This window comes from Anomaloglossus baeobatrachus, chromosome 1, assembly GCF_048569485.1.
Source record: "Anomaloglossus baeobatrachus isolate aAnoBae1 chromosome 1, aAnoBae1.hap1, whole genome shotgun sequence".
Classification (NCBI taxonomy): domain Eukaryota; kingdom Metazoa; phylum Chordata; class Amphibia; order Anura; family Aromobatidae; genus Anomaloglossus; species Anomaloglossus baeobatrachus.
Genome location: NC_134353.1, coordinates 926,236,803 through 926,262,033, shown reverse-complemented (window position 1 = coordinate 926,262,033; position 25,231 = coordinate 926,236,803). Strand labels below are relative to the sequence as shown.

General features: G+C 47.0%; 1 protein-coding gene across 2 annotated transcripts in view; it reads right to left on the bottom strand.

The window, feature by feature from the left end:
• WDR7 (WD repeat domain 7) overlaps positions 1-25,231 on the bottom strand; it is a 539,004-nt gene that overhangs the window by 478,354 nt on the left and 35,419 nt on the right. For both annotated transcript variants that reach the window (XM_075328136.1, XM_075328145.1), the window contains exons 7-9: positions 22,574-22,693; positions 9,565-9,710; positions 8,663-8,765 (exon numbers count right to left, since the gene is read on the bottom strand). In XM_075328136.1, coding sequence (XP_075184251.1) covers positions 8,663-8,765; positions 9,565-9,710; positions 22,574-22,693 — 369 coding nt within the window. The remainder of the gene's footprint in view (positions 1-8,662; positions 8,766-9,564; positions 9,711-22,573; positions 22,694-25,231) is intronic.

Sequence of the window (25,231 nt, the reverse complement as noted above, 5' to 3'; positions counted from 1 at the left end):
ACGGGTTCTTCTTCACCAAAGAAAGTATGCGGCGATCATCCACCACTGTTGTCATCCGTGGACGCCCAGGCTTTTTTGAGTTCCCAAGCTCACCAGTCAATTCCTTTTTTGTCAGAATGTACCCGACTGTTGATTTTGCTACTCCAAGCATGTCTGCTATCTCTCTGATGGATTTTTTCTTTTTTTTTCAGCCTCAGGATGTTCTGCTTCACCTCAATTGAGAGTTCCTTAGACCGCATGTTGTCTGGTCACAGCAACAGCTTCCAAATGCAAAACCACACACCTGTAATCAACCCCAGACCTTTTAACTACTTCATTGATTACAGGTTAACGAGGGAGACGCCTACAGAGTTAATTGCAGCCCTTAGAGTCCCTTGTCCAATTACTTTTGGTCCCTTGAAAAAGAGGAGGCTATGCATTACAGAGCTATGATTCCTAAACCCTTTCTCCGATTTGGATGTGAAAACTCTCATATTGCAGCTGGGAGTGTGCACTTTCAGCCCATATTATATATATATAATTGTATTTCTGAACATGTTTTTGTAAACAGCTAAAACAACAAAACTTGTGTCACTGTCCAAATATTTCTGGACCTAACTGTAAGTATTTTGTTATATAGTATTTTGTTATACATTTTTTATATATATTATATATATATATATTATATATATATATATATATATATATATATATATATATGCACACATATACACACACACACACACACACACATATACACATACCGTACATAAATACATACACATGCATACATATATAGACACACACACACACACACACACACACACACACATATATATATATACACATACATAAATACATACACATGCATACATATATAGACACACACACACACACACACACACACACACACACACATATATATATACACATACATAAATACATACACATGCATACATATATAGACACACACACACACACACACACACACACACACACACACACATATATATATACACATACATAAATACATACATATATAGACACACACACACACACACACACATGCATACATACATACATGCAGTATTTTTCAAATTAAGACGCACTTTTCCTCCCAAAAATTTGGGAGGAAAATGAGGGGTGCTTCTTAAAATCCGAATGTAGCTTACCAGGAGGTGGAAATTGGGCACTGTGCTGGCTGCAGTGGGGGCTGTGTGGAGCAGGGCGGTGAGGTGGGTGACATGCTTTGTCGGCAGTGCGGGGCTGTGCTGGGGACTGTGTGGAGCAGGGCGGTGCAGCGAGTGATATGCTCTGTCGGCGGCGCAGACCTGTGCTAGCGGTGGTGGAAACGGTGTGTAGCATGGTGGTACGGCAGGTGAGATGCTCTGTCAGCGATGCAGTCTTCAAATAATGTTGCCGGGAGACGGCACGTGTGCAGATGGTGCTCTTGACGCAAAATCTCATCTGCGTATGTGCCGCCTGCAGCGCACTGATCTCCCAGCAGCGGACTTAAAGGGAAGGTGTCGCGGTTTTTTATTTTTGTATTAAAAATAGTGATTATGAAATCAAGTATTTCTAATACAAAATGAAAATCGCTGCTTATTTAGTTTTTATGTAATTCTTATTTTACTGGAGGCACTGGGGGCTGCCATGCTGGATTTGCCGTGGGTGTAACGACAGTAACTCCTTCCTTTCTGGCAGCCTCTGTGCATAGACTCTGATAGTCGGCCTGCGACCCCATGAAGTACGTTACAGTGGGCGTCTGCTGTGACCTGGACGCGCCCCCAGGGCTGTCCAGAACACAACAGAGGGAGGAGTTCAGCGCCATTATTGTGGAGCTCACAGCGTGTGCGGTTTGCTCCACTTTACCCCGGTCACCCGCCGGGATGTGTGAGTACGGGCCGCCTCCCCTCCCCTCGTTACTGTCTCCGATGACATCCCATCCCTCCGTTCTCCCCAGCCCCTGCTCTGCCCCAGCTACTGCCGCCACCCCTCCCCCCGCCGTTACCGTCTCCAATGACACCCCCCCCACTCCCTCCGTTCTCCCAAGTCCCCGCTCTGCCCGCTGCCGCAGCTCCCCCAGCTCTGCCCGCCGCTGCTGGCTGTGTGTGTGTGTGTGTGTGTGTGTGTGTGTGTGTGTGTCACAAGGTCCCCATCAGGGGTGATTGAGTGTGTGTCAGAGCTTGCGATGCTGTGCAGTGAGCTTCCAGGACCTGCGAGAATATCACATGGGAAGCATGTGATATCTCCGGATATTGTGAGTGTGTGCGCTCGATTGTACAGGTATGTGCGATATCGTGAGTGTGTGTGAGTGTATGCGATCGGATGTGTAAGTGTCGGCCGGACGCAGGGGAGGATGGCATGCAGCACAGCTGCCTGGAGCGCCCACTGGAGGTCACAGGGAGGAATGATGTGAAAGGTGTGTGTGTGTGGCACAAGGTCCCCATCAGGGGTGATTGTGTGTGTGTGTGCCACTGCATGTGAGTACCTGTGTGTGTACCGGTGATACTGTCTGCAGGGTTGTGTATCTAATCCTCTCCTGTGTGATACTGTCTGTACGGCTGTGTATCTAATCCTGTCGTGTGATACTGTCTGCTGAGCCGTGTATCTAATCCTATGTTGTCCGATACTGTCTGCTGAGCTGTGTATCTAATCCTCTCCTGTGTGACACTGTCTGCTGAGCTGTGTATCTAATCCTATCGTGTAATACGGTCTGCAGGGCTGTGTATCTAATCCTATCGTGTGATACTGTCTGCTCAGCTATGTATCTAATCCTATCCTGTGTGATGTCTGCAAAGCTGTGTATCTAATCCTCTGCTGTGTGATACTGTCTGCTGAGCTGTGTATCTAATCCTATCCTTTGTGATTCTGTCTGCTGAGCTGTGTATCTAATCCTCTCCTGTGTGATACTGTCTGCTGAGCTGTGTATCTAATCCTATCCTGTGTGATACTGTCTGCACAGCTGAGTATCTAATCCTATTCTGTGTGATACTGTCTGCACAGCTGTGTATCTAATCCTATTCTGTGTGATACTGTCTGCTGAGCTGTGTATCTAATCCTCTCCTGTGTGATACTGTCTGCTGAGCTGTGTATCTAATCCTCTCCTGTGTGATCCTGTCTGCACAGCTGTGTATCTAATCCTATTCTGTGTGATACTGTCTGCAGAGCCGTGTATCCAATCCTATCGTGTCATACTGTTTGCTGAGCTGTGTATCTAATCATGTCCGGTGTGATACTGTCTGCAGAGCAGTGTATCTAATCCTATCCTGTGTGATACTCCTGCTGTCCTTGGTGACACTTTAGACATTTCTGGTCACCAGGAAAATGGCTCCGCATTGTGTCCTTACAGGGGAACAGAGGGGAGGCGCCACCACACACAGGAGAGCAGACTCCGCCCACTTTACTGCAGCTGTAATCTGAGCTTTTTATACAGTGGAAATTCAGTAGGATTTCAGAAGCTGCTCCCCCTAGTGTTTAACAGTGGAAAATATCAAACTTTTTAATTTTTTTTTTTTATATTGTGCACAATTAAAAAAAAAAAAAAATATTTAAACAAAACATTTAAACATTATTACTTTACACTTTTTCAGTTATTATTATTTTTTTTTTTTTGACGATACCTTCCCTTTAAGGAAAATTGTGCCTGGAGGTGGTGCTTGTGCAGATGAGATCTCAGCTTGTCAATGAGCCGAGAGCTCAATCTGCGCACGCGTTGATTCCGGGTGCCATGTCTGTGAAGATTGCACCGACGACAGAGCATCTTGGACACCCGCCACACCACCCTGCTCCACACAGCCAGCATCGCCCTACTCCAACACATCCCCTGCCACCCTCACCCCCCTCCGGTAAAACACCACCGGACTATAAGTCGGACCTCTTTGTTTTGTTTTGTTTTTTTCTCTCTAAATTTGGGGTGCATCTTCTAAAACAAAAATACGGTGTACATAGATGTGTATGTGTGTGTGCGTGTATGTATGTATGTACCTATGTATATATGCATGCATGTATGTGTATATATGGTGTGCATATATAGAGGTGTGTGTGTATATATATGTGTGTGTGTGTGTGTGTGTGCGTGTATATATGTGTGCATAGAGGTGTGTGTGTGTATATGTGTGTGTGTATGTATATGTATGTGTATATATGTGTGCATATATAGAGGTGTGTGTATATGTGTGTGTGTATGTATATATGTGTGCATATATAGAGGTGTGTATATGTGTGTATATAGGTGTGCATATATAGAGGTGTGTGTGTGTATATTATGTGTATATAGGTGTGCATATATAGAGGTGTGTGTGTGTATATGATATAGTATTAAATATATATATATATATATATATATATATATATATATACATATACACACATATACACACATACACACACACACATATATATATACACATATATATATATATATACACATATATACACATATACATATGCACACACACACACCTTTTTTTATCTTTGCAAATAAATAAAATATCTCTTAGACAATCCCTTTACGTTTAAGACACAAGTGAGCACCCTGTAAGCATGCAAAAGTATGAGCGGGGCAGGGGTGCAGTAGTAATGAAGTGTAGAAAGCCTCAGACTCCTATAAGTGCATGAAGGCCCGGAAACCCCAACACACCATGCCAAATTAGCCCCGGCACATCACACGGTGATTAACCCTCCATGGCACACAGCAAAAGCAAACTCTTACATGAGATTCAGCGGGGAGAACATGGAGTAAAGTCCTTGGGTTGTACAACTCTAACACTTTTCCAGGGTCTGAGAATTGGTCACATTCTGGGATTTCCACCGCGGCTTCCAAATCAAACCTCTCCAGAGCCTGCTTATACCACAAAACCACACGGAATGAATCCCATCATTAAGAACAGCGCCGGACCAAAACGGATAAAACAAGAATTAACATAGCAGCACCACAGCGTGAGATCAGAACGGAAGGCAGAGTTTATAACCCTCATCTTCCTGACCACATCAAAGCTCAGCCCAACTTTGATGTGGTCATAAAATCAGTCTGGATTATGGTTTACTTTAAACAAAAAAAATTGTACAGAAGCTAAATGCTCCACAATATTTTAGTGAAATTCTTCTGTAACGATCTCTACTAGCCAAAAATAAGTGGTTTTAAGTAAATAAAATATTATATTTTTACTTAATTTTTTTTGTCTTAAAAAAAAATAAAAATAAATAAAAAAAGATTTTATTTTAGATATAGAGATTATATATATATATATATATATATATATATATATATATATATATATATATACACACCACAATGTACATACAGCTCTGGAAAAAATTAAGAGGCGACGGAAAAGTTGTCAGTTTTCCTGATTTTTCTCTTTATATTTCTGAGTAAAATGTAAATTCTTCTTTTATTCTATAAATACTGACAACGTCTCCGAATTTCCAAGCAATACATTTTGTATTTATTTTCTGATAATGAGAAATTATCAAAATAACAGAACAATGCACAGTGCTTTCACACCTCAAATAATGCAAAGAAAACAAGTTCATAATCATTTAGAAACAACAATACAGTGGACCCTTGCTTAACGAGAACAATCCGTCCTGGGACTGTGCTTGTTAACCAAGTTACTCGTTCAGCAAAGCAAGATTTCCCATAGGAAATCATTGCAATGCTGACGATTCGTTCCACAATGTGCTAAATGTCCCATCCTGGTCCCCTATTCTATCATTCCACACATGCACAAACACACAAACACGTACAAACACACACAAACACACACAAACACACACAAACACACACAAACACACACAAACACACAAACACACACAAACACACACAAACACACACAAACACACACAAACACACACAAACACACACAAACACACACAAACACACACAAACATGTGCAAACACACACAAACACGTACAAACACACACAAACACGTACAAACACACACAAACACGTACAAACACACACAAACACGTGCAAACACGTGCAAACACACAGAAACACGTATGCACACACACATATTACATGCTCACCTTACCTTCCATTCCATCGCCGGTCTCCTGGGACTTGCTGTTCTCTGGTACGGGGACGGGCTGTGTATCGCGTTACCATAACGACGACTGAGGAACTTCCTGGCCAGAGTGCTGACGTCAAAGGCAGAGCCGCTTGCCTCTGATTGGCCAGCGCGCTGCCTTTGAGTAGCGATGACAGGAACCAGAAAGTTCCTGCCTCGTTGCTATGGATGCAGATACACAGCGTGGAGCAGAGCGCAGCAGCGAACTACAGGACCCAGGAGGCCGCGATTAAACGGAAGGTACATTATATTATATGCTCACCTTACCTTCCATCGCCGGCCTCCTGGGTCTTGTAGTTCGCCGCGAGGACGTCACGATGTAACCGGGAACTACAAGAGCCATGAGACCGGCGGTGGAACGGAAGGTAAGGTGAGCATAATACTGTATTTGCGTGCGTGTGTGTTTGTGTGTATTTTGTGCGTACATGTGTGTGTTTGTGTGGACTGCAAGTGCGGGTCAGAGCGCGGTGGATGTACGGAACCAGAAGTGTGTGCGGTGAGAATTTCGCTCGTACAGCAAAGCTTTCTCGTAAAGCGGGTTACAAATTTACAGAAAGCTTTGCTTGTTAAGCGAAATTCTCATTAAGTGGGTTACTCGTTAAGCGAGGTACCACTGTACTAATAATGTTTTATCTCAGGAAGATTCAGAAATCAATATTTTGTGGAATAACCATGATGTTTAATCCCAGCTTTCATGCGTCTTGGCTGCTTTCCACCAGTCTGTCACACTGCTTTTTATTGATCTTATGCCACTCCTGGTGCAAAAATGTAAGCAGTTCTTCTTTGTTTGATGGCTTGTGACTATCCACCTTTCTCATAATTACATTCCAGAGGTTTTCAATGGGGTTCAGGTCTGGAGATTGGACTGGCCATGACAGAGACCTACAAAAGGAATGGCAAATGGAAGCTGGCATGAAGTGCACGGAAAGAACACTTCGTAACAGGCTCCTAGGGGCAAGGCTCAAGTCATGTAAAGCTAGAAAAAAAAGCCTTTTATCAATGAGAAGCTAAGGAGAGCCAGGATGAAGTTTGCCAAAGACCATAAGGATTGGACCATAAAGGACTGGAGTTAGGTAATCTTCTCTGATGAGACAAATTTTCAGCTTTGCCCAACACCTGGTTATCTAATGCTTACATGGAGACCTGGAATGGCGTACAAGCCACAGTGTCTCGCACCCACTGTAAAATTGGTGGCGGATCAGTGATGATCTGGGGGATGCCTCAGCAAGGCTGGAATTGGGCAGATTAAACTGTGCTAAGGACGTATCAATCATGCTGCATACAAGGTTATCCTGGAAAAACAGTTGCTTCCTTCTCCTCAGGCAATGTTCCCCAACTCTGAGGACTGGTTTTTCCAGCAGGACAATGCGCCATGCCACACAGCTAAGTCAATCAATGTGTGGATGAAGGACCACCACATCAAGACCCTGTCATGGGCAGCCCAATCTCCAGACCTGACCCCATTGAAAACCTGTGGAATGTAATCATGAGGAAGATGGATAGTCACAAGCCAAACAAAGAAGAACTGCTTACATTTTGGCACCAGGAGTGGCATAAGGTCACCCAAAAGCAGTGTGACAGACTGGTGGAAAGCAGCCAAGACGCAGGAAAGCTGGGATTAAAAATCATGGTTATTCCACAAAATATTGATTTCTGACTCTTCCTGAGGTAAAACATTATTAGTATTGTTGTTTCTAAATGATTAGGAACTTGTTTTCTTTGCATTATTTGAGGTGTGAAAGCAATGCATTGTTCTGTTATTTTAACCATTTCTCATTTTCAGAAAATACTAAATGTATTGCTAGGAAATTCGGAGACGTCGTCAGTAGTTTATAGAATAAAAGAACAATTTACATTTTACTCAAAAATATAAAGAGAAAAATCAGGAAAACTGAACATTTTGCAGTGGTCTCTTAATTTTAAGATAAGCAAGACTGTGGATTCTTTACTGGGCAAGCAGTGAACCGGTGGATTCTTTACTGGGCAAGCAGTGAAACTGTGGATTCTCTACTGGGCAAGCAGTAAGACTGTGGATTCTCTACTGGGCAAGCAGTGAACCTGTGGATTCTTTACTGGGCAAGCAGTGAACCTGTGGATTCTTTACTGGGCAAGCAGTGAACCTGTGGATTCTTTACTGGGCAAGCAGTGAACCTGTGGATTCTTTACTGGGCAAGCAGTGAACCTGTGGATTCTTTACTGGGCAAGCAGTGAACCTGTGGATTCTTTACTGGGCAAGCAGTGAACCTGTGGATTCTTTACTGGGCAAGCAGTGAACCTGTGGATTCTTTACTGGGCAAGCAGTGAACCTGTGGATTCTTTACTGGGCAAGCAGGGGGACTGTGGAACTTTTTGCCACATAATGTAATGGTTGACTCACTGAAAAAGTACAGGCAGGGCCATCATTGCTAAAAAATTTAATATTACAGGTTGATCCGGGGAAGTAGTGGGATTGCTGTATGTGGAGTTGGAAAGGAATTGTACCCCTAATATGTGGCAATTAGCACCGGCCTCATTAGGTTTTCATCTATTTCTGAATCAACATGTTAGGTTACAGATTGAACTCAATGGATTTGTATTGTCATTCACACCGAAACTATGACCCACGCACCTTCTTATCCTCTTTTGGCATGACGCTGTACAGCAGAGGCGGGATCGCGTTCTCCACTGCTTTACCGACATCAATGCGGAAGGAATCACTGGCCGGGATACAGCTGAAAGCGACCATAATGGAAGTGAAAATTACCTGAACCTCGAAAATAGATATAGCTCTACAAGTATACACTGCTCAAAGAATGAAGGGACCACAAATCATAAATTGGAGGTATATAAAAATAAAAAAAAAAAATATTTTTTTTTATTTTTTATTTTTTTTTAAACAATGATGAATTGAAACCCAAGTCATCAAACAACGGAGTGCTGGATTACAAAATCCAGAAAAAAAAATGAAATCCCCCTCGAAACCAATTAGCATTAATTTCATCACAGAAACTCAATGTGCCTAAAGACTAAAGAGATGGCAGATGGTGTCCAGGGGATCTCCTACCAGACCTGCAGTCATTGAGCTCCTGGACAGTGTGTGGCAGTGCGGTTGCTTGATGTAGTTTTGGTAAAATCCCAATTTTATCTGCTGCAGATCTACCAGTTTTCTGAATACTGAGCTCTGTATAACCCCGCCCCCACCTCTGATTGGCAGAGTTTATATAGAAAGCAGGCAATCAGAAGTGGGGGCGGGGTTGCACTATAAGAGACGAGACAACTAGTTCCTCTAGTGATAATCTCTGCTGATAAAACTGTGATTTTATCAAAACTTTCAAAACTACAGCAAGCAGTCCAGCGACACATCGTTAGATTAGGGAGGCAAAAACCTGGTGACGAATTCCTTTTACATACATGCATTAATACATGGAGTAATAACTAAAAAAAAAATAATAATCATCAACTCATTTGTGTTTCTGCTATGGGCAAATTTATTTTTTATTTTGTAGGAAAGGAAACACTACAAAAAGTCACCTGGCTGGAAGTTTGTAGATAAAGCTTTGCCCGTCTTCAGTCCAGACGATCACTTTATCGGCGGCTATGAAGTCTCCTCCTGTCCACGTCTGACCCTCCTCGCTCGGCACAGAACACAGCAAGGAGTAATCCCCCGCATCAAACACCTGGAGGAGCAGAAAGTCAGGGCCGATAAGTACCTTACTCAATCCATAGTGAAAACGTCTGCAACTTTCTAATATACTTTGCTTCAGTTATAACAACACTTGTTGGAGCAGGACATGCTCCAACAAAAAACACAGTGCGTTTAATATTATAAAATAGATTATTTAATAAATTTAATAAAACCTATAAAACCATGACATGTATAATAAATAATGGTGCTTCAAGAGGGACGATGTATCAGCATAAATATTAAACTTATAGACCGAATCACTATTGGGATTCATGCGCGACATGTGAGTTAAGTCCTGCGTGGTTACAGGGGTATTAAGGATCCATTTCCTCCACCTGGACATACGCCCCCTGAGGAAAGCATATTGAAACGTACGTCGGGGTGGAGGGACGACTCAGCACTACACACCCGGTAATTGTTTACTGGCACAGAAGCACCTTATTCTATCGGTCATTGAATCCAACCTGAATGCATTACTGTCCGATCATTGCAACCATCATAGCATTTTATATTTAAAGCACCTTACATCACTAGTCACTGATTAGCACTCAGCACTTTGCAACATAAATACCTCACGGAATTTGCAAACTAACATTGTATGTGACTATACCAACTATTCATATTGTAATTTATTGGGGTTTTTTAATACACATACTCACTTATTATTCATGATTTTATATTATGTGCCACTTTATTATTTACATACCACTTTGTATTTAGATGGATTAATTTTTTTAAAAAAAAATATATTACCAATTAATTTTATTTTTGTCTGTGAATGGTACACATTTTAGGTTTATATTAACCAGACATATTTATCAAATTTCCAGACAAAAATACATTCATTCAGTATTGAATATTTGGGTGATTATTTTACTTTTGTGTCTTCTCTAAGTTTAATATTTATGCTGATACATCGTCCCTCTTGTTTGAAGCACCATTATTTACTATACACGTCATGGTTTTATATGTTTTATTAAATTTATTAAATAAATAAATCGATTTTATAATATTCAACTCACTGTGTTTTTTGGTGGAGCATATCCTTCTCTAACAAGTGTTGTTATGGCTATGTGCCCACGGGGACAGTGTCCTGCGGTTATATCCGCAAGACATTTCGCAGGTGCTCCCAGAAATCTGCGGCAGAACTTTCTCTGTTTCAATGCTGCGGATATACAGCGGAATGTCGTGCAGATATGGTGCGGGCATTCTGCACTGAGGATTCAGTACCATGGCTTCGGCACTGCATCCTCAATGCAGAACAAGTGCTGCAGTGATCGGGGTGCTCATACTTACCTCCATCATGCAGCACCTCGCTTTCCGGCGGCCGGGTCACTGTCAGCGTCTGGTGCACTGTGCTGGAGGCGGGCGGGCCTGAACTAGCTCCTGCTGTCACATGACCGAAGCTCGTGCAGGCCCCGCCCACCTCTTCCTTCCTGTACCTGGCTGGATCCACCGCGCCGCTGTGCACCGGACGGAGAAAGTGACTCGGGTGTCTATCAAGGCAGGTAAGTATATAGGACCCTGCGGAGAAATCCGCAACAATAATTGACATGCTGCAGATTTTTCCGCACGAACATCCGCACGATTTCCGCTGCAGAAAAATCCACAGCGTGGGCACAGCATTTCCCAAATGCCATAAAAATGGCTGGGGAGTAGCTGAGCTGCAGATTTCTGGAAAATCCGCGGCTTTTTTGCGAGAAATCCGGGGCAAAATCCGCGCATTTTCCGCAGCGTGGGCACAGCATTTCCCAAATGCCATAGAAATGGCTGGGGAGTAGCTGAGCTGCAGATTTCTGGAAAATCCGCGGCTTTTTTGCGAGAAATCCGGGGCAAAATCCGCGCATTTTCCGCAGCGTGGGCACAGCATTTCCCAAATGCCATAGAAATGGCTGGGGAGAAGCTGAGCTGCAGATTTCTGGAAAATCCGCGGCTTTTTTGCGAGAAATCCGCGGCAAAATCCGCGCATTTTACGCAGCGTGGGCACAGCATTTCCCAAATGCCATAGAAATGGCTGGGGAGTAGCTGAGCTGCAGATTTCTGGAAAATCCGCGGCTTTTTTGCGAGAAATCCGCGGCAAAATCTGCGCATTTTACGCAGCGTGGGCACAGCATTTCCCAAATGCCATAGAAATGGCTGGGGAGTAGCTGAGCTGCAGATTTCTGGAAAATCCGCGGCTTTTTTGCGAGAAATCCGTGGCAAAATCTGCGCATTTTCCGCAGCGTGGACACAGCATTTCCCAAATGCCATAGAAATGGCTGGGGAGTAGCTGAGCTGCAGATTTCTGGAAAATCCGCGGCTTTTTTGCGAGAAATCCGGGGCAAAATCCGCGCATTTTCCGCAGCGTGGGCACAGCATTTCCCAAATGCCATAGAAATGGCTGGGGAGTAGCTGAGCTGCAGATTTCTGGAAAATCCGCAGATTTTTTGCGAGAAATCCGGGGCAAAATCCGCGCATTTTCCGCAGCGTGGGCACAGCATTTCCCAAATGCCATAGAAATGGCTGGGGAGTAGCTGAGCTGCAGATTTCTGGAAAATATGTGGCTTTTCCGCGAGAAATCCGCGGCAAAATCGGCGCATTTTCCGCAGCGTGGGCACATAGCCTAAAAGTTAGTTGTGCAGTGAATTATTAATTCAGACATATTGTTGTTATTTGCTGCAGTGATACAGTATACAGTGGAACCTTGGATTATGAGCATAATTGGTTCCGGGAGTGCGCTCTTAAACCAAATTTTAACTCTTATATCACAGTGAATTTTCCCATAGGAAATAATTGAAACGCAGACAATTCGTTCCACAACCCAAACATATTAACTGTATTTATACTAACTTGTTATAGTAATACAAAATTTACTGTATTCATATAGAATTATTACAGTACACTAATACACAATACTGTACAGTAAAAACACATAAAACAAATTAAACTGCACATTAGCTTCCAACAGAGTTGTTGGTGTGCGAGAGGTACAGTACAAGTAATGTGCTCTACTGTTTAGACAAAAGAGTACAATACTGTATCCATAAATGCAAACTGATAGACATGCTATATAGTATATACTGTACTGTACAATGGTATACTGTATACAGTACATATGGACAGAAAATTACCTTCAGAGCGCGGTGAAAGGATGGAGACGGAAGTGTGCACGGTGAGGATTTGCTCTTATTGCAAAGCATCGCTCTTAAACCAAGTTACAAATTTGTAAAAATCTTTGCTTTTCTTGCAAAACGCTCTCAAACCAAGTTACTCTTAAACCAAGGTTCCCCTGTACTTTTAGGATCTTTGCTTGCTGACAGTGAACTTTAACATCCAGATGCAGAAAAAGTCATGTATGGTGCAGGTACAGGCATTGTTGTAATATAGTAACGCTGCTCATCTATTCTGTGATCCCGCTTGGACCCTTTAACTCATCTTTGTTTACATGTCAAAAGCATGTGACTGCAGCAGCCAATCAGTGGCCACCGTGGACACATGACGCACCGCTGACATCACTGCTCAGTGATTGGAGAGATGATGGTGGTAGTAGTAGTAGTACGGCATATGTCACAAACAAATACCGGGAGCACACTCCAGAGGGGGGGGGGGGGGGTCGGTGCTGAATCGCTGAGCGAGACAATAGACTAGGAGTGATCATTTTTATTATATTACAATTAAGGTAAACTTTTAACGAATCATGGATCTTTGTTAATTAGACCAGACCAGCAGGCTCTGGCGAGAAAGAGCAGATTGTACTCACCAACAGTGCGTATAAATACATTACAAGGTCTTAAAGGGAAGGTGTCGCGGTTTTTTTATTTTTGTATTAATAATAATGATTATGAAATCAAGTATTTTTAATACAAAATTAAACACTGGGGGCTGCCAGCATGGATTTGGTGTATGTAACAACAGTTACTTGCCTCCTTTATGGCAGCCCCCTGGGCATAGAGGACAGTGGTCGGGATCCGACCCCATTTTGTAACATTAGTGAAGGCGTCTGCTGTGAAATGGACGCGCCCCCTGGGCTGTCCAGATCACAGCAGAGGGAGGAGGTCAGCACCATCTTTGTGGCGCTCACAGCGTGTGCACTTTCCCCCTGTCAACCGCCAGGATGGATGGAGTGAGTACCGGTGCCGGGCAGCGGTGATCGCACAGTTACTGATCCTAGCGCGCTGCTCCGCACTCTGCCGCGGACCACCCCCAGTCCCACACTCCGCCGCGGACCACCCCCAGTCCCGCACTCCGCCGCGGACCACCCCCAGTCCCGCACTCCGCCGCGGACCACCCCCAGTCCCGCACTCCGCCGCGGACCACCCCCCAGTCCCACACTCCGCCGCGGACCACCCCCAGTCCCACACTCCGCCGCGGACCACCCCCAGTCCCACACTCCGCCACGGACCACCCCCAGTCCCACACTCCGCCACGGACCACCCCCAGTCCCACACTCCGCCGCGGACCACCCCCAGTCCCACACTCCGCCGCGGACCACCCCCAGTCCCACACTCTGCCGCAAGCCACCCCCAGTCCCACAATCCGCAGCGGACCACCCCCAGTCCCACAATCCGCAGCGGACCACCCCCAGTCCCGCACTCCGCCGCGGACCACCCCCAGTCCCACACTCCGCCGCGGACCACCCCCAGTCCCACACTCCGCCGCAAGCCACCCCCAGTCCCACACTCTGCCGCAAGCCACCCCCAGTCCCACAATCCGCAGCGGACCACCCCCAGTCCCACAATCCGCAGCGGACCACCCCCAGTCCCACACTCCGCAGCGGACCACCCCCAGTCCCGACTTGACTTGGGATACAGTCAGCAAGCTGAGCGAGGCATTGGGAAACAGTCAGCAGGCAGTATGGGGGCATTGGAAAACAGTCAGTAGGCAGTGTGAGGCATCAGAAAACAGTGCGGCGCAGGATACAGTGGCGCACTATGCAGCTGGCCTTAGTGACACTTTAGACATTAGGATCACTCTGCTGTCACCAACAAAATGGCTTTGCACTATGATCCTAAACTTCATTCTCTTCTCCTTTTGGAAACCCCCAGATTGGGAGGGGGAGGTGACATCACACACAGGAGAGCAGACTCCGCCCACTTTTACTGGAGCTGTAATTAGAGCTATTTCTACAGTAGGATTTCAGCAGCTGCTCCCCCTAGTGTTTAACAGTGGAATATATCAAACTTAAAAAAGTTTTTTTTTATATATTTATCTCAATTAAAAACAAATAATTTTATTTAAACATAATAATTCTTTACATTTTTTCAGTTATTGGATTTTTTTTATTTTTATTTTTGTCGACACCTGCCCTTTAAAGCATTATTGTGACTTTTTCTACAGGCATCTTTATCCTAGGATATGTCCTGTATAAAAGCCTCATGTGAGCAGACATTTAGGTGGCTGGACGGGCTCATTCATAGCCCCCTGTAGCTCAGGACTGGGGAGCGGCAGGGAGTCACTACATGTAAATTCTAAAACAGAACCCCTCGGGAAAAGCAACATTTCTGGAGAAAAATGGCTCCATAATAGGGCATAAAATGGAACATGCATACTGCCATCAAAATCAGATTGTGGGGCTGACACCCGGAATTAATACTGAGCAGCGGATGTACATAGCATACAGGGACAGACGAGCGCGGCTCCGTATACTCTGCTGGGTGTCAGACCCCTACTGACCTGATATTGATAACCTATCCTAATCATAGCCCATCATTATCTAAGCCCTCGGCATATATGACTAACTGGACATCCTCGTCTGTTCTGCATGTATGGGGTGAGCGCAGCAGATAAGCCAACGCCACCTGCTGTAAGTGTTGGCTGTTCTATACAGATAGCATCTGCCTGTAACAGCAGCGAACAAAGATTGCTGCTGTTAACCATTTAGATGCTGTTGTCAGTCACTGACTACTGCATTTAAAATGGCCAGATTGCCGGCAAGCTCAAGCATCAGTGCCCATAGCTTCCTCCCCTTCAAATTTGCAATCCCAGGACGCTGATGGACTAGCACGCTGCCATCTTGGTCCACATATGAAGCCCAGGCTGTGGATGATCTTCACTGGAGAAAATAATTTTTGCTGGACACTGCAATATTGAAGCTTTGCAGTACATAAGAAACAAACATACATTACATACACACCGTATTTTTTTCGGATTGTAAGACACACCTTTCCTCCCAAAAATTTGGGAGGAAAACGAGAGGTGCGTCTTAAAATCTGAATATAGCACACCGGGGGGGGGGGGGGGGTATTGCTGTCTGTGCAGCTCTGTGTGGCGGCGGCCGGGTGCCCGTCGGTGCCGGCGGCCGGGTGCCCGTCGGTGCCGGCGGCCTCCCTGTGCGAGTAGACGGCGTGCTGGCTGGCACTCTGTGCAGGTGGGCGGCTGTGCAAACTGCGGTGCCTGTGTGGTGAGGGTCCCAGTCTGCCGGCGGGCCCAGTTTCAAATGAGGGCGCCGGGAGTCAGCGCGTGCGCGCAGATGTAGCTCTTGGATGGGCACTCCATCTGCACACGAGCCGCTCCGGGCGCCATCATATGAACTGGGACTACGGCCAGACTGGGACACTCACAGCACTGGCCTGCTCCACTACTGACCCGCCGCTGCTGCTGTGACTGACCCGCCGCTGCCACTGACCCACCGCCGCTCTCAGCACAGCATCTGCCTCCTGTGAGCCTGCTCCACCACCGCTGCCGCCCCCTTCCAGTAAGACAACACCGGAGTATAAAACGGACCCCATTTTTATTTTCTTACCTTTTTTTTTTTTTTTAATCTCTATATTTGGGGTGTGTCTTCTAAAACAAAAAATGAAGGGAATTTTGTTTACTTACCGTAAATTCCTTTTCTTCTAGCTCCAATTGGGAGACCCAGACAATTGGGTGTATAGCTATGCCTCCGAAGGCCACACAAAGTATTACACTAAAAGTGTAAAGCCCCTCCCCTTCAGCCTATACACCCCCCGTGCTGCCACGGGCTCATCAGTTTTGGTGCAAAAGCCCGAAGGAGGAAAAAATTATAAACTGGTTTAAAGTAAATTCAATCCGAAGGAATATCGGAGAACTGAAACCATTTAACATGAACAACATGTGTATACAAAAACAGGGGCGGGTGCTGGGTCTCCCAATTGGAGCTAGAAGAAAAGGAATTTACGGTAAGTAAACAATATTCCCTTCTTCTTTGTCGCTCCTTATTGGGAGACCCAGACAATTGGGACGTCCAAAAGCAGTCCCTGGGTGGGTAAATAATACCTCATAATAGAGCCGTAACGGCTCCGTCCTACAGGTGGGCAACTGCCGCCTGAAGGACTCGCCTACCTAGGCTGGCATCTGCCGAAGCATAGGTATGCACCTGATAGTGTTTCGTGAAAGTGTGCAGGCTCGACCAGGTAGCTGCCTGACACACCTGCTGAGCCGTAGCCTGGTGTCGCAAGGCCCAGGACGCTCCCACGGCCCTGGTAGAATGGGCCTTCAGTCCTGAGGGAACCGGAAGCCCCGAGGAACGGTAAGCTTCGAGAATTGGTTCCTTGATCCACCGAGCCAGGGTTGACTTGGAAGCTTGTGTCCCTTTACGCTGGCCAGCGACAAGGACAAAGAGTGCATCCGAGCGGCGCAGGGGCGCCGTACGAGAAATGTAGAGTCTGAGTGCTCTCACCAGATCTAACAAGTGCAAATCCTTTTCACATTGGTGAACTGGATGAGGACAAAACGAGGGTAAGGAGATGTCCTGATTGAGATGAAAAGGGGATACCACCTTAGGGAGGAATTCCGGAACCGGACGCAGAACCACCTTGTCCTGGTGAAACACCAGGAAAGGAGCTTTGCATGATAACGCTGCCAACTCAGACACTCTCCGAAGTGAGGTGACTGCTACTAGAAAAACCACTTTCTGCGAAAGGCGTGCGAGCGAAATATCCCTCATTGGCTCGAACGGTGGTTTCTGAAGAACCATCAGCACCCTGTTCAGATCCCAGGGTTCTAACGGACGCTTGTAAGGAGGGACGATGTGACAAACCCCTTGCAGGAACGTGCGTACCTGTGGGAGTCTGGCCAGGCGCTTCTGAAAAAACACAGAGAGCGCAGAGACTTGTCCCTTAAGGGAGCCTAGCGACAAACCCTTTTCCAATCCGGATTGAAGAAAGGACAGAAAAGTGGGCAAGGCAAATGGCCAGGGAGAGAAACCCTGAGCAGAGCACCACGACAGGAATATTTTCCACGTCCTGTGGTAGATCTTGGCGGACGTTGGTTTCCTAGCCTGTCTCATAGTGGCAATGACCTCTTGAGATAATCCTGAAGACGCTAGGATCCAGGACTCAATGGCCACACAGTCAGGTTGAGGGCCGCAGAATTCAGATGGAAAAACGGCCCTTGAGACAGCAAATCTGGTCGGTCTGGCAGTGCCCACGGTTCGCCGACCGTGAGATGCCACAGATCCGGGTACCACGACCTCCTCGGCCAGTCTGGAGCGACGAGGATGACGCGGCGGCAGTCGGCCCTGATCTTGCGTAACACTCTGGGCAACAGTGCCAGAGGAGGAAACACATAAGGAAGCCGAAACTGCGACCAATCCTGAACTAAGGCGTCTGCCGCCAGAGCTCTGTGATCTTGAGATCGAGCCATGAATGTTGGGACCTTGTTGTTGTGCCGTGACGCCATTAGGTCGACGTCCGGCATCCCCCAGCGGCAACAGATCTCCTGAAACACGTCCGGGTGAAGGGACCATTCCCCTGCGTCCATGCCCTGGCGACTGAGAAAGTCTGCTTCCCAGTTTTCTACGCCCGGGATGTGAACTGCGGATATGGTGGAGGCTGTGGCTTCCACCCACAGCAGAATCCGCCGGACTTCCTGGAAGGCTTGCCGACTGCGTGTTCCACCTTGGTGGTTGATGTAAGCCACCGCTGTGGAGTTGTCCGACTGAATTCGGATCTGCTTGCCTTCCAGCCACTGCTGGAACGCTTTTAGGGCAAGATACACTGCCCTGATCTCCAGAACATTGATCTGAAGTGAGGACTCTTGCTGAGTCCACGTACCCTGAGCCCTGTGGTGGAGAAAAATTGCTCCCCACCCTGACAGACTCGCGTCCGTCGTGACCACCGCCCAGGATGGGGGTAGGAAGGATTTCCCCTTCGATAATGAGGTGGGAAGAAGCCACCACCGAAGGGAAGCTTTGGTTGCCTGAGAGAGGGAGACGTTCCTGTCTAGGGACGTCGGCATCCTGTCCCACTTGCGTAGGATGTCCCATTGAAGTGGACGCAGGTGAAACTGCGCGAAAGGGACTGCTTCCATTGCTGCCACCATCTTCCCCAGGAAGTGCATGAGGCGCCTCAAGGGGTGTGACCGACCTTGAAGGAGAGATTGCACCCCTGTCTGTAGTGAACGCTGTTTGTCCAGCGGAAGCTTCACTATCGCTGGAAGAGTATGAAACTCCATGCCAAGATATGTCAGCAATTGGACCGGTGTCAGATTTGACTTTGGAAAATTGATGATCCACCCGAAACTCTGGAGAATCTCCAGAGTAACGTTGATGCTGTGTTGGCATGCCTCTTGAGAGGGTGCCTTGACCAGCAGATCGTCTAAGTAAGGTATCACTGAGTGACCCTGAGAGTGGAGGACCGCAACTACTGTAGCCATGACCTTGGTGAAAACCCTTGGGGCTGTCGCCAGGCCGAACGGCAGTGCCGCGAACTGAAGGTGTTCGTCTCCTATGGCGAAGCGCAAGAAGCGCTGATGCTCTGGAGCAATTGGTACGTGGAGATAAGCATCCTTGATATCGATCGATGCTAGGAAATCTCCATGGGACATTGAGGCGATGACGGAGCGGAGGGATTCCATCCGGAACCGCCTGGTCCTTACGTGTTTGTTGAGCAGTTTTAGGTCCAAAACAGGACGGAAGGACCCGTCCTTCTTTGGAACCACAAACAGGTTGGAGTAGAAACCGTGACCCTGTTGCTGAAGAGGAACCGGGACCACCACTCCTTCTGCCTTCAGAATGCCCACCGCCTGCAGAAGAGCCTCGGCTCGCTCGGGAGGCGGAGATGTTCTGAAGAATCGAGTCGGAGGACGAGAGCTGAACTCTATCCTGTAACCGTGAGACAAAATGTCTCTCACCCAACGGTCTTTTACTTGTGGCAGCCAGGTGTCGCAAAAGCGGGAGAGCCTGCCACCGACCGAGGATGCGGTGTGAGGAGGCCGTAAGTCATGAGGAAGCCGCCTTCGTAGCGGCACCTCCGGCGGTCTTTTTAGGGCGTGATTTAGACCGCCATGCGTCGGAGTTCCTCTGATCCTTCTGCAGCCTTTTGGACGAGGAGAATTGGGACCTGCCCACACCCCGAAAGGACCGAAACCTCGACTGTCCCCTCCTCTGTTGGGGTGTTTTTGGTTTGGCCTGGGGTAAGGATGTTTCCTTTCCCTTGGATTGTTTGATGATTTCATCCAATCTCTCACCAAACAAACGGTCGCCAGAAAATGGCAATCCAGTTAAGCACTTTTTGGAAGCCGAATCTGCCTTCCATTCCCGCAGCCACAAGGCCCTGCGTATTGCCACCGAATTGTCGGCTGCAACCGCCGTACGGCTCGCAGAGTCCAGGACAGCATTAATAGCGTAGGACACAAATGCCGACGTTTGAGAGGTTATGGACGCCACCTGCGGCGCAGACGTACGTGTGAGTGCGTCAATTTGCGCCTGACCAGCTGAGATAGCTTGGAGTGCCCATACGGCTGCGAATGCTGGAGCAAAAGACGCGCCGATAGCTTCATAGATGGATTTCAACCAGAGCTCCATCTGTCTGTCAGTGGCATCCTTGAGTGAAGCTCCATCTTCCACTGCAACTATGGATCTAGCCGCCAGTCTGGAGATTGGAGGATCCACCTTGGGACACTGAGTCCAGCCCTTGACCACGTCAGGGGGGAAAGGGTAACGTGTATCCTTAAGGCGCTTGGAAAAACGCTTATCTGGACAAGCTCGGTGTTTCTGGACTGCCTCTCTGAAGTCAGAGTGGTCCAGAAACATACTCTTTGTACGCTTGGGAAACCTGAAACGGAATTTCTCCTGCTGAGAAGCTGACTCCTCCACTGGAGGAGCTGAGGGAGAAATATCCAACATTTCATTGATGGACGCAATAAGATCATTCACTATGGCGTCCCCATCAGGAGTATCAAGGTTGAGAGCGGCTTCAGGATCAGAATCCTGATCAGCTACCTCCGCTTCATCATACAGAGAGTCCTCTCGCTGAGACCCTGAACATTGTGATGATGTCGAGGGGATATCATAGCGAGCTCGCTTAATCGGTCTGGGGCTGCGGTCCGTGTCAGAGACCTCACCCTGGGATCCATGAGACACCCCGGGAGGACATTGCTGTTCCAACTGAGGGGGACCAGGGGGCAATGATTCCACAGTGCCCCTGGCTTGAGATGCCGGCCTGGACTGCAAGGCTTCTAATATCTTAGCCATAGTCTCAGAAAGTCTTTCAGTAAAAACTGCAAACTCCAGTGTTAACAGGTGGTTCTCCCTGGGCCACCCTTAGCAGAGGCTCCGGCTGAGAAAGTGCCACAGGGGCCGAGCATCCTGAGGAGAGGAGGGAGCCGTGGGCGTGACCCAGAAAATATAAGCGCGGTCGGCGCGGAAGTCCCCGGCGCACTAACAGTCCCAGCCGCGCCGCAGTGATAACCATGGCAGCGGCGGTCAGCGCGGCAGTCCCCCTACACGAACACACTCAGCGATGCTGAAGTGTGTAATGGCACAAACGCAGTCAGCGCTACTGCTGTCCCCGGTGCACTAGCACACCCAGCAATGCTGGAGTGTTGCTGTGCGCGGTCCCCACGGGGACACAGAGAACCTCAAAGTAGCAGGGCCATGTCCCTGAACGATACTCGGCTCCTATCCAGCATGGTCCTCAGGAGCTGTGGATGGAGCACGGTCTCCTGTGCCTGGAGACCGATAGGATCCCACTTCACCCAGAGCCCTAATTGAGGGATGGGGAAGGAAAGCAGCATGTGGGCTCCAGCCTCCGTACCCGCAATGGATACCTCAACCTTAACAACACCGCCAACAAGAGTGGGGTGAGAAGGGAGCATGCTGGGGGCCCTGTTATGGGCCCTCTTTTCTTCCATCCGACATAGTCAGCAGCTGCTGCTGACTAAGCTGTGGAGCTATGCGTGGATGTCTGCCTCCTTCGCACAAAGCAAAAAAACTGATGAGCCCGTAGCAGTACGGGGGGTGTATAGGCTGAAGGGGAGGGGCTTTACACTTTTAGTGTAATACTTTGTGTGGCCTCCGGAGGCATAGCTATACACCCAATTGTCTGGGTCTCCCAATAAGGAGCGACAAAGAAACGGGGTATATATAAATTTATTTTTTTAATAAAACTTTAAAAATTGCCACCTTTCCACATCTAAATATAGAACGGGTCTGTACTATAGAAATATTAAATTAAATTGAGTTACGCAATAAACCCAACTCCCCTCACAAAAAAAAAAAACAAATCACAAGAATTGCTGTTTTGCAACAGAAAGTGATCAAATTGTTGTATTTGCTCCAAAGGTGGTATAGATAAAACGTCACCATACCACACTAAAAAGAAGCCCTTTAACACCTTTATTAAAGCCAGTGTAAATAAAATAAAAAAAAAAAAGTTTTGCAAAAACATAACTCATGAAACAATGGCGACATTCTGGGGTGTTTTTCGCCATTTTCCATGAAATGTTCCCATTTTTCACTAGGCCTGTCCAACAAAAAACAAGCCTCGTATTGACGGTAAAATAAAGAAGTAAAATTGGTTAAAAGAAGGGGAAGTAAAAAGGAAAAAGCAAAAACAAAAAAGTGTCCTGGTCCTGAAGGGCCTGTCCCAGCCTGTAACCATGCTCCCCTGTCTGTACATATTACATTACACTTACCCGCCAGTATTTTGCACAGACGACCAGCAGTGACCGCTGGGTGAACGCACAGATGGAGATGCTCTGGCAGTTCTGGCAATAAATAGGTTTGGATTCTTCTTCGAATACCGGTTCTGTGTCCTGCAAAAAGCAAGACAAATCGGTAAGTCAATTATACACCAAAGTAACAGCCCCAAGAGCAAAAACAGCCGCCTGGCCTTTATCTGCAAGGTCTGTACAGGGCTCAGACTGTAGGCCAAGTGCCATATTTAGAAACACCACGCAACTTTTATTTTTAATTTTTTTTTTTTTTTAAAACGCAAAAAGTGAACATGGCTTTATGATCTATTCATCTAAAGGGCCTACAAATTGGTAGGAAACAGTGAATAAACGTCCAGTAATATGTGTACAGTAATGTGAAAAGTAGAGGAGTGGGGTTATCAGTCAGTAGAGTTATTGCTCACTACTAATCTGGGCCGCCACTAGGAATTTCAGGGCCCCATACACAATAGAGGCTGCATACACATTAGAAGCTGTGGGCTGCATACACACTAGAGGCTGCGGGCTGCATACACACTAGAGGCTGCATACACACTAGAGGCTGCATACACACTAGAGGCTGCATACACACTAGAGGCTGCATACACACTAGAGGCTGCATACACACTAGAGGCTGCATACTCACTAAAGGCTGCATACTCACTAGAAGCTGTGGGTTGTATACACACTAGAGGCTGCATACACACTAGAGGCTGCATACTCACTAGAAGCTGTGGGTTGTATACACACTAGAGGCTGCATACACACTAGAGGCTGCATACACACTAGAGGCTGCATACACACTAGAGGCTGCATACACACTAGAGGCTGTGGGCTGCATACACACTAGAGGCTGCATACTCACTAGAAGCTGTGGGTTGTATACACACTAGAGGCTGCATACACACTAGAGGCTGCATACTCACTAGAAGCTGTGGGTTGTATACACACTAGAGGCTGCATACACACTAGAGGCTGCATACACACTAGAGGCTGCATACACACTAGAGGCTGCATACACACTAGAGGCTGCATACACACTAGAGGCTGCATACACACTAGAAGCTGTGGGTTGCATACACACTAGAGGCTGCATACACACTAGAGGCTGCATACACACTAGAGGCTGCATACACACTAGAGGCTGTGGGCTGCATACACACTAGAGGCTGCATACACACTAGAGGCTGCATAATCACTAGAAGCTGTGGGTTGTATACACACTAGAGGCTGCATACACACTAGAGGCTGCATACTCACTAGAAGCTGTGGGTTGTATACACACTAGAGGCTGCATACACACTAGAGGCTGCATACACACTAGAGGCTGCATACACACTAGAGGCTGCATACTCACTAGAGGCTGCATACTCACTAGAGGCTGCATACTCACTAGAGGCTGCATACTCACTAGAGGCTGCATACTCACTAGAAGCTGTGGGTTGTATACACACTAGAGGCTGCATACACACTAGAGGCTGCATACTCACTAGAAGCTGTGGGTTGTATACACACTAGAGGCTGCATACACACTAGAGGCTGCATACACACTAGAGGCTGCATACACACTAGAGGCTGCATACACACTAGAGGCTGCATACACACTAGAGGCTGCATACACACTAGAGGCTGCATACACACTAGAAGCTGTGGGTTGTATACACACACTAGAGGCTGCATACACACTAGAGGCTGCATACACACTAGAGGCTGCATACACACTAGAGGCTGCATACACACTAGAGGCTGCATACTCACTAGAGGCTGCATACTCACTAGAAGCTGTGGGTTGTATACACACACTACAGGCTGCATACACACTAGAGGTTGCATACACACTAGAGGCTGCATACACACTAGAGGCTGCATACATACTAGAGGCTGCATACACACTAGAGGCTGCATACATACTAGAGGCTGCATACACACTAGAGGCTGCATACTCACTAGAGGCTGCATACACACTAGAGGCTGCATACACACTAGAGGCTGCATACACACTAGAGGCTGCATACTCACTAGAAGCTGTGGGTTGTATACACACTAGAGGCTGCATACACACTAGAGGCTGCATACTCACTAGAAGCTGTGGGTTGTATACACACTAGAGGCTGCATACACACTAGAGGCTGCATACACACTAGAGGCTGCATACACACTAGAGGCTGCATACACACTAGAGGCTGCATACACACTAGAAGCTGTGGGTTGTATACACACACTAGAGGCTGCATACACACTAGAGGCTGCATACACACTAGAGGCTGCATACACACTAGAGGCTGCATACACACTAGAGGCTGCATACACACTAGAGGCTGCATACACACTAGAGGCTGCATACACACTAGAGGCTGCATACTCACTAGAGGCTGCATACTCACTAGAGGCTGCATACTCACTAGAGGCTGCATACTCACTAGAGGCTGCATACTCACTAGAAGCTGTGGGTTGTATACACACACTACAGGCTGCATACACACTAGAGGTTGCATACACACTAGAGGCTGCATACACACTAGAGGCTGCATACATACTAGAGGCTGCATACATACTAGAGGCTGCATACACACTAGAGGCTGCATACATACTAGAGGCTGCATACACACTAGAGGCTGCATACATACTAGAGGCTGCATA